Below are 16,693 nucleotides of genomic sequence, written 5' to 3' on the forward strand. Positions count from 1 at the left end.
TGAGAAAAAAACTCAAAATTCTACAATTCTCAATTAAATACTGTAAGTAGCAGCCAAGTTAACAGATTCAACACACTTCAGCTTCACAGTACTGCCAATGCAGGCATTACTGTGCACATGTAATCACACCAAACTATGACTTACAGGACCTTTTAATCATTCAAAACAAAGCAAAGGCAACCAACACAATAATGGAAACAAGTTTCATTGTGCTACAAGGTTTTCTGTAAGTGAACACTGTTATTGTGTGCATTACTTTCTTGCTAAATACAACTACTGGTGTGAATAATTATACATGGAGACCAAAAGGCCCAGAAATATGAGTTCACGTTAAATAGGGGCATCATCTCCCTTGCCTGAATATTTTGGTTGCAATATGTTCATATCTGAGGTGCTATATATTCTCATATTCATATATTGTCTCCCAGACAAGAACATCAGCTTTGTTTTTGGAGGCCTGTCTGGATCCTGGTTTCCGTCATGAGGCTGGCAGCCATGGCAGAGAGTGCTCTGCTCTTTAAGGAGATGAGAAGAGCTGATCTGATTGGCCCTGATTGACACAAGCTCCTAATACAGCCAGTGGGAATGATTCTTCCTAATCCAGCCCATATTACAAACACCCCGCCTGTGTGCCTCCACTGAGCCAGCGCTTGTAGTCACAAAATTACCAAAAATCTGTTGGTCACACCCAAGTGAGTTTGCACCGTGAGCTTGCAGCACCGCTGCGTCTGGCGATTTGAATCACGAAAACAGAGCCCAGACTGGGAGGTTAGAAAAATGTAACAGAGCTATCAAACTGTCCTGTATCGCTTCTGGTGTGGGAGAAGAAAAATGAAATCCATGTTTTTATATTGGAGCTGGCCCTATATATAGGCTGAGCAAATGTACAATGAACACAGCAAGAAACTGGAGTTCAGCTCCTATATGACCAGGACTGCAAGTGACCGCTTTTCAGTGGTTTTCATAATAATGTCAAAAATGATAATCAGTTATTTTGATCAAATTACTAATCAACAGTTACTTGTCACAGAGTATAGCAGAGTATAGTGTTTCTCAAAATAGCAGCAACTACTGTGTAACTAATGTGATTTATTATGTTTATCATGTTTACTTTACATGTATTCATTACAGACACAATGCCAAGATAAACACAGAATCTGGACTTGTGTGTCACCTGGTTTACAATTCAAGTGACTCCACATAACAAAACAATGATCCACTTTTAAAACATAAAGCATCTTCTCATCCAGACTTAAACTGAGGGAAATTGGAAATGATGAAAAACACCCTAAATATTGCTGAACAACAGGATAATTGATTGCAGAAACGAAACATCACAATATACTATCATCTACAATTAATTTTACCATAAGTAAGGAATACAGGGGTCAAAACTTGCTTGGGCCTGAAACGACTGGACTTTTAGATCACACTGTATGGAGGGAAAGAGTTTAACATGCAGTTTCACATTTTGATGATTTAGCAGGAGATCACAAAGATGCACTTCCATGCACACTTCTGGAAAAAAAAAGGTTCCTGCTATGTATTTGAATTTTTACAACCAAGCTATGCCCATAGGATGGAGAATTCCCACTTTTTTTTTTTTTTTTTTTTTTTTTTTTAGACAACAATCTCATTTTCCTCAAGCTTCACATCTCCAACTACATAAAGAAATACTCACAGGTCCCATTTCTAAAGCAACTCAAGTGTTGGATTTATGCCTATATGCTGGATGATATATCGGTAGTATATTGATATGAGACTAGATATTGTGTGGGATTTTGTTATAATATAACAAGTCTTGTCTTTTTATTGGTTTTAAAGGCAAATTTCTGAACTTATTAGACTGTTCTGGTCATCATATCCATATTACTAATGATTGTTTAACATAAACCTCTAGTGTGTAAATACCTTATGAAAACACTAATAGTCATCCCTTCAATGCCATTACAGTATTAATATCGAGGTATTCGGTTAAAGATACTGTGATATTTTAAATCTGGGCACTGGTTTGTACTAATGTGCTGACCAAAACTACATGAAACCCTTTCAAAGTGCAAGAAAAACCACGGGCTGTCTTTCGAAATTACCTGAAAGTTTACTTTTTGGAGATACAAGTTGTCCTTCCACCCAAAGGAAGCAGTGCGCTCTATTCTTGTCAAAGGCCCACGTTTCCTCGAGCAGACTCCCCCCGCACCTTCCGACCCACCCGCCCCGCTGCGCCCGGCTTAATCACGGATCATGGCTTCAATGGTACTGTATTACACCGTTCATCAGGTTGTTAGTTGTGTTGAAGCTCTCAGACGTGGCTACGGGCCTCTTATCTTATCAGTCAATCGGCGACAGCGTGCAGGAAATGAGACACACAACAGTGATACTGCCAACAGCACTCATCTGTCAAGACACGCTGGCTCAATTACCATATCGTAACACATAGACTCGTGCAAAAACAGGATGCACGGCGGAGTGGTGAAGTGGATAAATTGAATTGCAGACGTTATACAAGCTAAGTCATTAGTGGCACCCATATACGGAAACCAAAAGCTTTGGCGGAACAGAGAGGACGGAGCTGTTGTTTTATTTGGTGTCGCCGTGCAAAAGGAGGAAGTGGTAAACTTTCTTGCGGCCCGGACACAAATCTGCATTTTTCTAATCATGAGTGCTTGTGTCTGTTTGTTTATGATGCAGCCTCCTCATATTAGTGTACCCGTTTGCTGCCTCTGTCTGAACAGAGAGAGACAGAGAGAAAGAGAGGGAGGGGGGAAGAAATACATAAAAAAAGAAGGGGGGGGTTAGAGGAGGAGAATGAGAGAAAGCAGGAGATGAAGTGAAAATGAGGCCGAAATAGAGAGAAGCAGACACATATACAGAGAGAAATAGTGAAAGAGAGTGAGACAGACAAAGAGAGACAGAATGAAACATATAGAGGCAGGGAGAGAAATAGACAGAAAGAAATAGGGAGAGATGCTGGATGTGTGTACTGCATCCCAAGGGATCACTTACTCAGTATAGACACAGCACTGGAGGATAGAGCAAAAACAAGGGTTCATTGGCCAAAATCTCTTCTCTTTACACACACTGACACACACACATACGCCGGCATACACACACAATCCCTCCCAGCAATATTCCTGTAAGCACTCGTCCACTGAGAATAACCACATTGACTGAAGTGGAGAGGAGGAAGGAATGAAAAAGAAAGATAGGACGAATGAGGAGGGGGGGGGTGAACAGAGGAATCAGGAGGAAGGAGGAGGAGGAGGAGGAGTGTCCACCTGGCCAGTGTCCAGGGGAATTAAACAGTCTGTTTACCTCTCTCTCCACTCCTCACTGCTTCGGCAGCGCCATGTTAGACTAATGGCACGGACATGAAGCCAATTGATTTGTAGACCAATAGACCTGTCCCACAGCACAGGCAGATTACCTAGATCACTGGCTCGACATCGAGTAGACATCGCCTCTCATTCGCGCCCCACAGGCGGTGGAATGTGAATAGGGTTTAGTGTGCTGGTGTGTGTGTGTGTGTGTGTGCAGGCATGCCTCTATATGTACATGTGCACCTGGGATTAGAGCAGGAAAGAGAGTAGGGAACAGGGTGGGCATGCGTGCTTACACAGTTGCAAATCACTGCCTGGGAAAAAAAAAAAAAAAGAAAAAGAAATCACATGCTTAACATGTCATTTAGTCTCATATTCAGTGTGGAAGTCTTGTTTTTGTTCAAGCAAGGTAAAAATCTGCCAGTGGGATGAGATAATCCCACTGGTTCCAATGCAGTTTCCAGAATTTTCCTGAATCAAGTGTCATTTTCTTGATGCTAGAGGGCTGATCTGACATATTTTGCCTTGCTTCTATGTATTTATACTTAATCCAAGAAAAACTCCTACAAATGCATTGGAAACAAGTGGGATTATCTCACCCAACTGGCAGATTTTTCCATATGTTTTAAGGAAAACCTTATGTTTAACACTGAATATGGCCTTAAATATCTTGCAAAAATGGATATTTTTCGCAGTGTTGCTGAATGAAAACCTTGTGGCAATTTTCATTACATTCAAGGAGGAATTTCATGTTCCTCTATGAGTTGAGAAACCTCTTCAGAACTCCTGCAAAGTTGATTTTTAGAAATGTGAGCTTTTCACCTGGCAGCAGTGATGTACCTGAGGTTTAAAATGCCAAAGTGGAAAGTTCAACGCATGTGTGTCGCATGTGTCACGTGTGTGTATGGCAGCGCCAGCATGTGTATACTGTATCCGCCTGGAATCAAACAACAAACACAGAGAGAGGAATCTCAGCATGAAAAAGACTGCTCTTTTCAACATACAGTAAAGTAATATTTTGCCAGAGGGATACACTTGGCTACATGCATGAGGCAGATTTTTGGCATTGGCGGTGCATTTTCTTGCAAATTGAATGTTACACACCCCCCAAAAAAGAAAAAAAAACCTCACTGCAGGACAATGAAAGACCACACACTTGAAGCTACAGTTGTCCGTGCGTACAGGCGAGGAGTGAAAATAATTCCACATTCTCCACAGTTTTCACTCATGTCAGTGTCCGAGTTGATAAGCATGAAAATCCATTTATCTACAAAGGAACTGTATGGTCCATATTGGACAATGTCTCTTTCATGCTCTCTTACGGGCCCTATCGTCCACAAAGCCACCCAACTGACTCCACAACGTCTCTAATAGACCACATTCATTTGATATGGATACATCAAGGGAGATATTGCAGCGGATTTGCCGTGCATCAAGGGAAGGGGAGCTATTTCACAGGAGCGGCAGTATGCTCAGAACATAAAAGAACAATGGATGCGAGGCAGATGCAAGTTGGAGCGATACGGTGGTGCGCCGCCGGCTCTCACAAACACACACACACGGACACAAAACTATGTTGAGACACAGTGAGCTTTATTGCAGCCAGCCCCTTTCCCTTCTTTTGAGCCTTGCTCTGAAGCTGTGGTGTGTGTGTGTGTGTGTGTGTGTGTGTGTGTGTGTGAGGGGCTGGGCAGGAGGACGGAGAGAGAGAGAGACAGACACAGTGAGAGAGAATTAGGCCTCTGAGGAGGAGGAAGAGGAGGAGGAGCATTCAGATTACAGATTAGAAGGTGGGGAAGCAGTGGGATTAAACAAGCAGTCTAGACTAAGACAGCTAACAGCTTACTCCACTCAGCTAAGTGCACTGTCAAATTTAGTCCTCTGGATTACCCTGTTGTTACTCCATTGACTAACCACATCCAAGAGGGAAATGTTTGGATAAAAAAAAAAAAAAAAAACTCATCTCCACAATGATCAATATTATTTATCACTCCTCTAATCCATATTTGTGTAAATAAGGCGCACAGAGCTTTACGATGCAAGCCGGTCACAAAACAACCTTTTGAGAGCGGCGTTGCCCATGTCGCTGCGTCTTAACCAGCCTCTGGCTAATGCAGCTAATGAATGAGAAAGCGCTAGCAGGCTAACGGCTCTAATTCTCCTTCACAGGCTATCATGTTGCAGCCCGGAGACGGATCAATACCATTTGCTCAACACACAGGAGGCCTGGGAATCTATAAAAGGGCTTTTATTGAGTAATTAAACACCCATTACTGTCCCGTGCAGCCAAACAATAAATTTGATCAGCCTCTCAGGCGCAGATCCAGCCGTGATTAATACTCAGTGCATGCATGACATAAAAGACCGGGATGACATTTTGCTAAGTCCTGTCTAAGACCCTTCGACTGTGCCGGGGACAGGAGTTCTGCTGCTTACGGCGGCAGTTTCAAGGTTGCTGCGTTCTGCCGGACCTTCACAGGGCTCCGTGCGCGCCGGGAGAGATTTAGTGGTCTGGCCCCGGTGCTTTTCTGCAGCCACCGACTGTAACGTCCACCCCTGCCGGCCCGGGATCCAATCTCAGCAGCGCCTGCCGTCCCGAGGCCGCCGCGCCGGGCCGCCACTGCCCTGCTTCCCTTCAGGAGAGCTAACATTTTAACAGCCTCCCAATGATGAGTTTAAAAGACAATAAAGCCAGACAGCTCAGATGAAATCGTGCATTTACACTTTAAGACTCCATCTTTTGCGCTTGGTATAAATGCTTTATGGGACGATCATGAGGTTACAATAAAAGCATTAAGCTTTGCGGCCCAGCTGAGAAATGACTGCCTTTATTTTGTTTTAAATTATCATAAATAACTGAAAACATGAGTGATGTGATTCTATATTTTTTTAAATTCAATATTGCTGCTGCATATTGGGGAGTTAATTGATATTGGATGAAAAAATGAGTTTATTTGCTACAACACCATGAGAGAACTAAGATTTTCATCAAAAAGGCATACAAAAAAAAAAAAGTTATGTTACAGTAATACTTTATTTAAGAGCTGCAATTCTATTTTTTGGAGAATTCTGTATTTCCTCCTCAATTTCAATAGAAAGTAGGATCTTTTTTCAAGGCCAACAGAAAACTTCACGTCGCAGGGCTCTGCAGTCGAATATTTTGGCGTGTAAACATTAAATCTTGCATGGTCACAGCTACCATTTTGCGCAGAATAGGAAAACCATCTATCACTTCACTGTTCTCCTTGTCTCTGCTTAACTATTCACCCTTTTCACCACACAAGGAGAGTGACTGAAGGCTGGGCACTTTTTCCAATTTCCAACGTCCTTTACTACACATGCACAATTCAAAAACCTGTTACAATCCCATCCTTGTTGAAGAATATTTAGCGTTGTTGAGCCAACAATATGGCATCTGGGTGATTCTCCTAAATATGAATGGCCCATTCACGAAGCTCAATGGAGTCGCTTGGCAATGGCCCTTCCTCCCCTCCCTCCTCCATACTCAAAACAATATTCGGCACAGCAGTCTTGGCACTTTTCCCCGAAATCAACAAAAGAGGAACTCGAAGCTGTCCCTGAAACCCTCAAAGCATTAAGCCCCTGTGAGACGCAAGTACTTGGCGCAAGCAAAGCGATTTAACGACAATGGGCAAATCATACAGTGCTTTGTGAGATTTAGGGGATACAATAGCACTCGGTTTCCAAAGCACACATTAGTAAGCATGTCATTGGGACCCCCTGGGGGATTTGAGCAGCCTAGAGGATTGTGTAGTGAAGAGGATAAATATATGTTACTGGGCAAGACGATGGACCACTGCCAAGTGTCTCCCTCCTTCACACACAGCACACACACACACACACACAGTGGATTATGAGGACATGGGATACATTAATAGAACAATCTTTCGAACATGTATGGATTGCATTATAATAACCAAGGAAAGCCAAGGGGCACGTTAAAGCCCATACGTCGTGGCGGATCCGCGATCAATTTGCAAAAAAAAAAAAATTTGGCAGCGCCCGAGAGGTGTGGATGAGTGGAAAGTCCTCCCCTGATGAAAATGAGCTTCAAGCTTGGAAAAAAAAAGAAAACGCAAAAAAAAAAAAAAAAAAAAAAAACTCTTGTTATAGATGTGCGGCGCTTGCAGTCATACTGACCTCCGCGAGCTAAACAAAACCAACAACGGTCGAGCAGACACCCACTCAAAAGTCAATACCATGCGTGCCTCCTCTTCCTCTTGTATGGTTAATGCATGATGCCAGGTAGGGGGGACAGACGGGGAGTAGGATCTCATTATACGCTGCATGCTATCATTAGCTCGCTTCCACATGTGTCCATCCTGCCAAGCAAGTCGTACAACCAACATCCTAATGCTCTCACCTTGTTCCACTGGGGGGAAACTCAGCCACACACACACACACACTCATACACACACACATCGTATGGATGCACGTACACACATATGAGCACACAAGCAAGCAAAACAAACATACACATACACAGGCCGGGATACATGCACACACTCGCGGGTCAAAGTTGATGTTGATTCACGCCGTAAAACCATCCAGACACATGCCTGCACAAGCATGCCCAAAAAATAAACACACTCAAGCGCACAAAAGGTAGACATAACACATGCACACACACACACACACACAGAGAGAGAGAGAGAGAGAGAGAGGAGATGGCGCTTGACACGCTTCACTTAAAAAGCGCGGATGCAAAGTTGCACAATAGACGTGGCAGTGTTGAAGTAGTTCGCAAAAACTGTTTCCCTCTCGCTCTCCCCAGTTTTGCGTGTCCGTCTCCCAGAGGCCACAGGCAGCTCAGTGATGCTGTGCCACACGCCCAGCCACTCAACATCCTTTGTGTCCATCCCCTGGCAGCCAGCCAAGCTCAAACACACACACACACACACACACACACACACACACACGAATTCCCTCTCACGCCTGATGAGCCGCCGTTCATTAACACACGCGCATGCACACACACCTTTGCCGCCTCGCGCGAACAAAAGCGTCCGACTTACTTGCCAGAGACAGCACGCCTCTCCCAGAGATGCCCTGCTAATCAAGACGTTCAAAACTGAGCCGCCGCAGACGGAGAGGCTGCAGACGGCCAGCCGCTATCTGGCCGAGGCTTTGCCGTTAACACAATCAGATCATCCAGCCAGAGCCGGAGAGACGGGAGCAAAGCGGCGAGAGATTACAGTGAGATCCTTCCTCTCTCCTAGCTGTCATTTTCTTTGGCCCTGTGAAAAAGGCACTCGTCAGTGTGGCTCCCCTCCATCGCCAGACCGAACGAGTGGCGAGCTTCTCCGCATATCAATGCACAATTTAACTTAAGACTTCCATGGCAATAACCTAATTAGAAACGGCGTCTTCTCATTTGAAGGCACAATGTAAAGGATAAGCTGCGGGGCCGCCATGTCTATTGAGGTCTAATGGCGCGGAATATTCCAGAGTGGAAGTTAGCTTTTTTTTTTTTTTTTTTTTTTTTAATAAGTCCTTAGCATATTTAACACTTCCACACGCTGAATGTTTTAATATCTGCCAGAGGAGCCGGGCCATGGGTGGTGGAGATTGCTGGTGAAGAGTAAAGGGAGGTGAGCGGGTGTCTGTTTAAAATTCAGAAAGGGGGCAGCGGATTGCAAAGAAGGTAGGGGGAGAAAAAAAATCTACAGCTTTGATTTGATTAAACCTATGAAAATGACGCATTACATAAAAAGAGGAAACTTCAAACATTTTGGGGATTCGGAGTTCAAAGAAAGTGAGATAATGCTTTTAATGCTGGAATTAACATGGAAATGAATTTAGCAGAATGTCCTCTCGAGGAGGGAAAATAAGTACCGCGATCTGGAAAAAGTCTGGAAATTTGGTGCCACTGATCTTAGATCTACTTTTTGCTCTCATGGGGCCTTAAAGGATCCCATTCATTACGTGGACCTCAGCTGACCCTGGATCTGCTGTCGTCTGCCTCCCAGCACCGAATAAAACAAGAGGCCCGTGGCTACCGCCGTGACTCACTTCTGAGGCTGTTTATCTGTTTTCATTTCGCGTTCAGACTCAACACTTCACTTTCATTCTCTCCTTTTTTTTCTTCCCAACTTTAAAATTGGAGCGCGCGATTACACCTTTAATATGTGATCACGCGATCACAGCTACCTCTTCAACACCGCTGGTCGCAGGGATGTGCTCATCATTGCGAATGCACACGGCTTTGTTCAAACCCGCAGAACTTTATTTGAAATTCTAGCGGAGATCCCAAGGTTTCCAGAGCTACCAAATAGCTCCTGCTGAATTTCAAGGAAATGTGTATCAAATGGTGCACGAGACATGGAGATATTTTCTATTTGATGTAACAGTGACATCTTGGGTTTGGATATTTCGTCTCAATGTGAGCGTGTTCTCACTTAGATGAAGTACTGTCACCAACTCATACGGAATAAACATGTGATGCTGTATGGTGTGCAAAAAAAAAAAAAAAAAAAAAAAAAAAAAGTTTTTTCAGACTTTAGGAGGTTAAAGTGTGAACATGCAGCATCTAACACATTTTAACATCTGGATATGTATATATGCTAACATTAGTGTAGGATGTCCTGTTTTTGGTAAATTCTCATGGCATTTTTTTTTTCATGTGTCATGCATTATTATTGTGCCATAATACATAAAACCAATATGTGGTATTAGGCATTGCAGATAACAACAAGGTCTGCGGGTGTGAGCTACAACTGTAAGTACTATTCTGCCCCATGGACACTCCTCGCCTTAAGTACAGCCATCAGATTTTGACTGGATAATAACCAGTCAGCACTGGAAGAAAGACACGAGGGCAGACGGGAATGAATATAAATCGGCGCGTGCGTGCGTGTGTGTGCGTGTGTGTGTGTGCGTGTGCTGTCAGCGCATGGCTGAGCATTTGCGCGCGTGCGCTCTTGCGCTCGCGAGAAAGGTCGACTTCAATTGTACCAGGGATCTGTGCTGCACGCTTTGAAAAGGGGGGAGCAAAAAAAAAAAAAAAAAAAAAAAAAAAAAAAAAAATCCATCAAGCAGCAACTGTCAGTCACAACAGCACCAGCCAAAAAACATAACAAAACAAAACCCCCATTTGGAAAAAAAAAAATAAAAAAAATAAAGGCACTGAGCTTCCTCTACTTCTGAAAAAAAGGGAGGAGGGGGAAAGGGAGGTTGGGGGGGAAGAGGAGGAGTGTGTGCAAGCAGAGCAGGGTGTCAAGAATTTTAAGGATTGGCGGACGCTCAACTCCGGCGAAACGCATCTCGGGCCGAGCGCTGCTACCGACAGCTGCCTGCCGTCTCCAGGAGAGGAAACTTAGATCAGCGAGGAGGGGCTGTCAGCGAGCATGCAGAGAAACACACAAAGACTTACACAAGCCTCGCTACAGTTAGCTGACACACAGCCCGAGAGCTGCACTGTCTTCTGGGACAGAGAGAGAGAGAGAGAGGGAGAGAGAGAGGAGGGGAGGAAGAAGAAGGAGGGAAATAAGTGGACAAAGAGTGAAATAGATGAGAGCGGCGAGGAGAGGAGAGGAGACAAGACAGGCTGACGTAGCCTACTGTCGAGCAAACGTGGAAACAGGGAGGGGGAGGAGGAGGGGGAGGCTGGGAGAGAAAGATGAGAAGACAGAGAGAGAGACAGAGAGGAAAAGGAGAAAGAGAGAGAGAGAGAGAGTGAAACAGACAGACAGGTCCGAGAGGGATTTGTTCTATTTGCATGCGCCGGGCTCCCATGGGGTCTCGCGCCGCTCCGCGAGCCGAGAGCACAAAAGACAACACTTAACATATTTGCTAAAAGATGACAACCCTGCCTGGATCTCGTTTGAAGGGGCCCTTTGTCAGGACGCGTAGACAGGAGAAATCCACTGATATGGACGCGGCGGAGACTAACAAATGTCTCTCTCTGTATCTAAAAAGCACAATATTTCCCCCCATCTCCTTACATCTGCGTCTTGGCAGAAGTCCCATGGGGTGGGCTGGATGGCACGCCAGTGGCTTCGGGACGGTAAAACAGTCTTTAATGGTAAACATTACAGACTGATAGAAAGTGTCAGGATAATTTATTTATACGGTCCCACTGGGACTAGCTTAGCCACCCTCGCACCACACCGGCTCTCTCTATTCATTTGCGCGTCTGTGGGAAAGTCGGTATTTAGATAAATAAAGGAAAGGAGAAGGCAGTGTAAAGGGGTCCCTGTTTGTAAAGCAGTTTTTCTTCTATTCCTATTATCTCTTCTCTCTCTGTCCCCATTAGCTCTATCGGGGGGCTGTTGGGGATGTGAGGCGATACGTTACGTGTATAATGAGGGGGATTATTGCTACTGTCACTGCAACACGCACAGACAGGGGATGCAGAGGACAGATCTTAAAGCCGAGCACTGTGGCAAACAAGCAGAATTAGAGAAATAAACAGGCTGCTGAGTATTTACATTATTTACACTGCACACAAAAACCTATACTGGTTATGCGTTCATATGCACATACCTGCTTAGTTGCACATGTACACACACACACGCACGCACACGTGCACGCCCACAGAGACACACTCGCACGCACCTGTGCACGTACATCATGCATGCAATCCATCCCCGCTGGAATATCACTGCTATTATTTCATGACATCTGTTCTCTTGTTGTACAAAATGATCATCGTAATAATTAAAAAATAAAAAAAAAAGCACAACAGCAATGAAGCAACCAGATGATTGCAGGAGACTTCCTGGCATGTCTGGCAATATCTCTGTCAAACACACTTATCTCACAGAAATTCACAAAAGTATTCAAATGCCAGGCAGTTATCGTCAAATGCAAGTTATATACAAATGGAAGTGGATGAGCTGCTGGAAATTGGGGGATTTTATGACTAAATCATCTACAATTTGATGAAACACTTGCCTATAAATTCATATAATACTGTTATGCAACATAATAACCATTTCAATAATAAGATAACATGTATTAGTGTTAAATCTATGGGCAAAATATTGCCATTCTAAGATGTTATACAGCCTATGTTTTGCTGTAGTGCACATTTGGTAAAGCACACACACACACACACACACACACCTAGAAATCCAGAAATGTGTTTGCAAGCGTATGCATATAAACAGATAAAACACACATACAAGCATGTGTACTGCAACTGTGAAAACCAATGTACACACACACATAAGTGTAAAACAGCAGACATACTAAAGTAAATAGTTGTATATGTGTGTGTGTGTGTGTGTGTGTGAGCAAAAGAAAGAGAGAGATAAAGAGATAGAACGAGAGAGAAAGAGACAGAGAGAGAGGGAGAAAGAGAGAGAGAGAGAGGGAGAGAGAGGTCAAAGGTGAAAGGTTGAGTCCTCACTAATAATTGATACAAAAACCGAGTAGGAACTTTCATACACAGAGAAAGTGCACTGTAGTCTATAATGTGATTATTCATTAGAGAGCGATCTGCAGCCATTTTGACTTGCATCAGGGTGGGATTGCTATTTTGTATTTCAACAAATCCACCATTGTTCAAAATGAATAAGGGCTGCCTTGAGAAATTCCAGTAATCACACCCTGCATAATGAAAAAAAAAAAAAAAAAAAACCTAAATGGGAACATAAGCTAAATACAATAATTTTCAAAAATACTTCAAACAGCTGCAATTTTTATTTTACCCCACACAGCCCCACATCACCATACCAAAACTAAAAAAAATATGGTTAAACATAGAATATCAATGTCGAAAATATCCTCTGCATGCACAATGCAAATGGCATTTCTGTTCACTAAGTTCTCCTCAGAGTGTTAATGTTAATGCACGGTTCATTCAGGATGTTAATGTTAATTCACACTTCCCTCACAGCTTAATTTTAATAACTATTAGTAATGTAAAGCACAGTGTAATTCAATGAAGCACAACTAATAAAAATCATGATCATAAATATGCATTTGCACTTTACACTGATTGAGGCCTAATTCACTGTGACTCCTGATGAAGTCCACAACCAATCACATTACATTCACATGACACGTTCCATTAAATGATGGCTGAATTTGACTCAATGCACTTTTTTTTTTCTAAATGTTTAAATCAGTAGTAAACACTGCAGTGAATTGTACGTGTGCATGTCTTTGTGTGTGTATGTGTGTGTGTGTGTGTGTGTGTGTGTGTGTGTGTGTGTGTGTGTGTTAAAACACAAACCAAATGAGCAAATAATAGTCAACCACTGTCACACATTCACCTCATCGATCCACAGGCCTGTTTTTTTTTTGTGTGTGTGTTTTTTTTTTAAAGCAAGTCTGGTGAAATAATTCATAAGACTTGCAACTTTATTTCAAGTGAAAATAAAAACCTGCCCTCACACCTGCCAGTGAAGCCCCCTGTAATGTAAATCTACACTGAGAACAACATTATGGTCAACAATTATTAATTAGAAGGCATGGTGGTGTGGCCGCTGCAGGTGCACTGATGCAATAAGTTCTGTAAATATTATACAGTGTATGATCTGTGAAAGGTGCACGACTGCATGACAGCTGCACACAGGATCTTATTTCTCTCTAAAGAAATTAAAAAATACAGTATACACAGGACCTAGTGTATAAAAATGCAATAAATGATAAAAGCTGATGATGTTAATATAAAATTTGTCAATTTCAGTAAAACGGCAAAAAAAGAGGGAAAAAAAGCAGAATTACGTTTGTTCCTTTTACAAATAAATACAACAGCAGGCAGTGTGCGGCATGCCGACAATTCCCTTTTCCCTAACCTGCAACTGGAACTCACCTATGCAGTTTTACCGCTCTCAACATATCAATGTAACCCCCCCAAAAAAGGGCATAAGTTGATGGAAAATAACCTACCATAGACGCTGCTGCTGCTGATCATGTCGTGCTGCAACAAGGAGAGGAAGAGGAGAGGAGAGCATTGGAATTAATTTGTGGAAAAATCAAAAGAGGAGGAATCCCCCCCCCAAAAAAGCTTGTTTTTTTTACATGACACTTTTCCTTGCACCGCTCCTCGGATTTCAACCCGTCTGAAATGTGGGCCCTTCAAGTCGAGCGAGCAACTCAATAGGATAGGCTACTCATCTAACCTACATGCATATCATTATAAAGTGGACCCCGGGATGTGAGCGGTGGGGGATAGGGGCAAAAATCAACTGGTGCGCGGTGAGGTCAGTGCACGGTGATTTGTTTGGAAATAACGCCCGATTGAAGTTCTATGTGTTGATGACGCCCTCAATGTCCAAGCAGTGCTTTTAAAAAATAGATGGTGCGGTGGCCGAGGCGCTGTGACATTGTATCCGTTCTTACCAAGCATGCATAGGGCAACTTGTTGTAACCGTATCGCCACAGCCGCCTGATTGAGCCTGGAAATAATGTCACTTATATGTGCAACTTGTGTATTATTCCTGCTTAGTTAGCGCTGCACAGCCGACATACAGAAAAAGCGGATCTATTATAGTGCAGCCTACATGCCCATGCTGCTGCGATTCAACCGAGGCGCAGGTGCGCTCCTTCAAAAATCCCATACAACGAACGGAGCAATTCGCAGCCAGGTATCGTTTGCATGCCGCGAAACTTGTTTAATCGGATATGCACATGCACAATGTCAAAATGGAGCGCATAAGCCCTGCAAAAAAGCCTGGTTTATGTTCGCAATGGTCTCCTCTCTAGACGCGCTGGAGAGGCTGCCTGCTTTTGACCACTCTGTCTAATTGCAGACGCAGCGGATCCCAGGACTATCCTTCCTTACCTGCTTTTTTTGCGACAGGTCGACCTCTCTCGGGGGGGTTTAGGGTAGCATCGATCCCGACGAGGGGTTTTGCTGATGAACGAGGTGCCGAGGTTAAGCCGGGTTGCGTGCGATCTGAAACCATCCCAAGTTAACGCAGGAAACACTGACCACAGCCACTGCCATGTTGGAATTTCACCAACCCTGAACAGCTGCTTCACAGACTGACCAGTACGCTCCCCACTGCGCATGCGTCTAAAGGGAGGGAAAAAAAACCACACACACACAGACTAAAAAATTCCCAATCCCAATTATCGCCCATAAGGTTATAATGGGCGTCAATTGAGTATGGCCAGGTTGGAGGAGTGGGCACCGCGGCCATGGCTTAGCCTAAGTGAGTTCAAATTTGATTTTTGTACTTTTTCATTAGTATAATGGAGAGTTAAGATCAAGAGCAAAATTGCTGAAAAAAATCAATTTGGAAGCCACAGTCTAGCTTTAAAGTCCCATCAGGGGAGCATTGAGGACAAAAAAGTACAAAAAGCCTATTCATCGTTAGAGAAGCCACTTTTTCTTGCCACTGTCATAAATCCTATTTTCTTAATATAAATAAAACATCTGCTAATGACTAAAGATCATCTTTGTTTCTGATGCATTTCAACTTGTTTCCAATATTTCCTCGAATTAAGTTATTATTAAGTTATTATCTCTTGACACTAGTGAGGTGATCCACCTTATTGATTCTGGTTTAAAGAAAATTGTCAAAAGGGATTAAACTGCCCGACAAGGATGATCTCACCTAACTGGCTTATTCCCCACTTATTTTTATGAAAACGAGATTTTAAGCATCAATAGTTATTAAAATTTACATTTTTGCAATATTGTATAAATAATATTCACTTATGCCTAATTATATATCACACAAATAGTCAATCATGTAATAACAACAACATATTATTATTAGTCACCAGCCATTGCCTTGTTCCCAGAAAGTTACAGGTTTGAAGGATTTGATAAATGATATTAGATAGGAGATCTTTTCCATACATTTAGTGAACTGACAACTTGTTGTTGTTGCTGTAGCAGACAAAAGACCGAGGGATAAACATGAACAGGGGAAACTGCCGAGATGCAGGAGAGGAAGTCAAGGACACAGCAAACAAAAGGAAAAACATAGGCTTCAACATAAGTTTCACAAGCTGATCACAAGCAGTTATATGCTGTAAACCCCTGGGTGTACGCCCATATGATGCAGTGTTGTCCCACCTGAGAGGATATAATTTCGAGAGAGAATTATATAATTTATTATACTGTAGGGGACAGGATAGTGAAGCAGCCCGCTTTGTATATGCTGTTATGTGGGGGGAAAAAATGAAAAATGTGAAATTAAAATGTTTCCCATATCTCTGTTGGCCTCCTGCCGCCCGCTGAAGGTCCCCTGCAGGTCCTCGGGCCACCGTGGGGACCACTCAGTGAAGTAAACATGGGTGGGGGTAGGAGGAGGAGGAGGAGGAGGAGGAGGAGAGGGGGCCTAACCCCCCCACCCGCACCCTCCACTCCCGTGTGCGCGCGCGGCCGCTCCTCGTGGCTGCGTCCGTGTATCTCCCAGTGATAATTATAGCGCCAACGTGGAATTAGCAAT

The 16,693-nt window shown here is 43.4% G+C and overlaps 1 protein-coding gene across 1 annotated transcript in view; it reads right to left on the reverse strand.

Annotated features, from left to right (window-relative positions):
• The window catches only part of LOC115373948 (fidgetin-like), a 35,217-nt gene extending 20,021 nt beyond the window's left edge, over positions 1-15,196 (reverse strand). Inside the window, exon 1 of the mRNA XM_030072600.1 lies at positions 15,073-15,196. Coding sequence (XP_029928460.1) covers positions 15,073-15,196 — 124 coding nt within the window. The remainder of the gene's footprint in view (positions 1-15,072) is intronic.
• Positions 15,197-16,693: the final 1,497 nt, after the last annotated feature.

The sequence above is a fragment of the Myripristis murdjan genome, chromosome 2 (genome assembly GCF_902150065.1).
Source record: "Myripristis murdjan chromosome 2, fMyrMur1.1, whole genome shotgun sequence".
Taxonomy (NCBI): domain Eukaryota; kingdom Metazoa; phylum Chordata; class Actinopteri; order Holocentriformes; family Holocentridae; genus Myripristis; species Myripristis murdjan.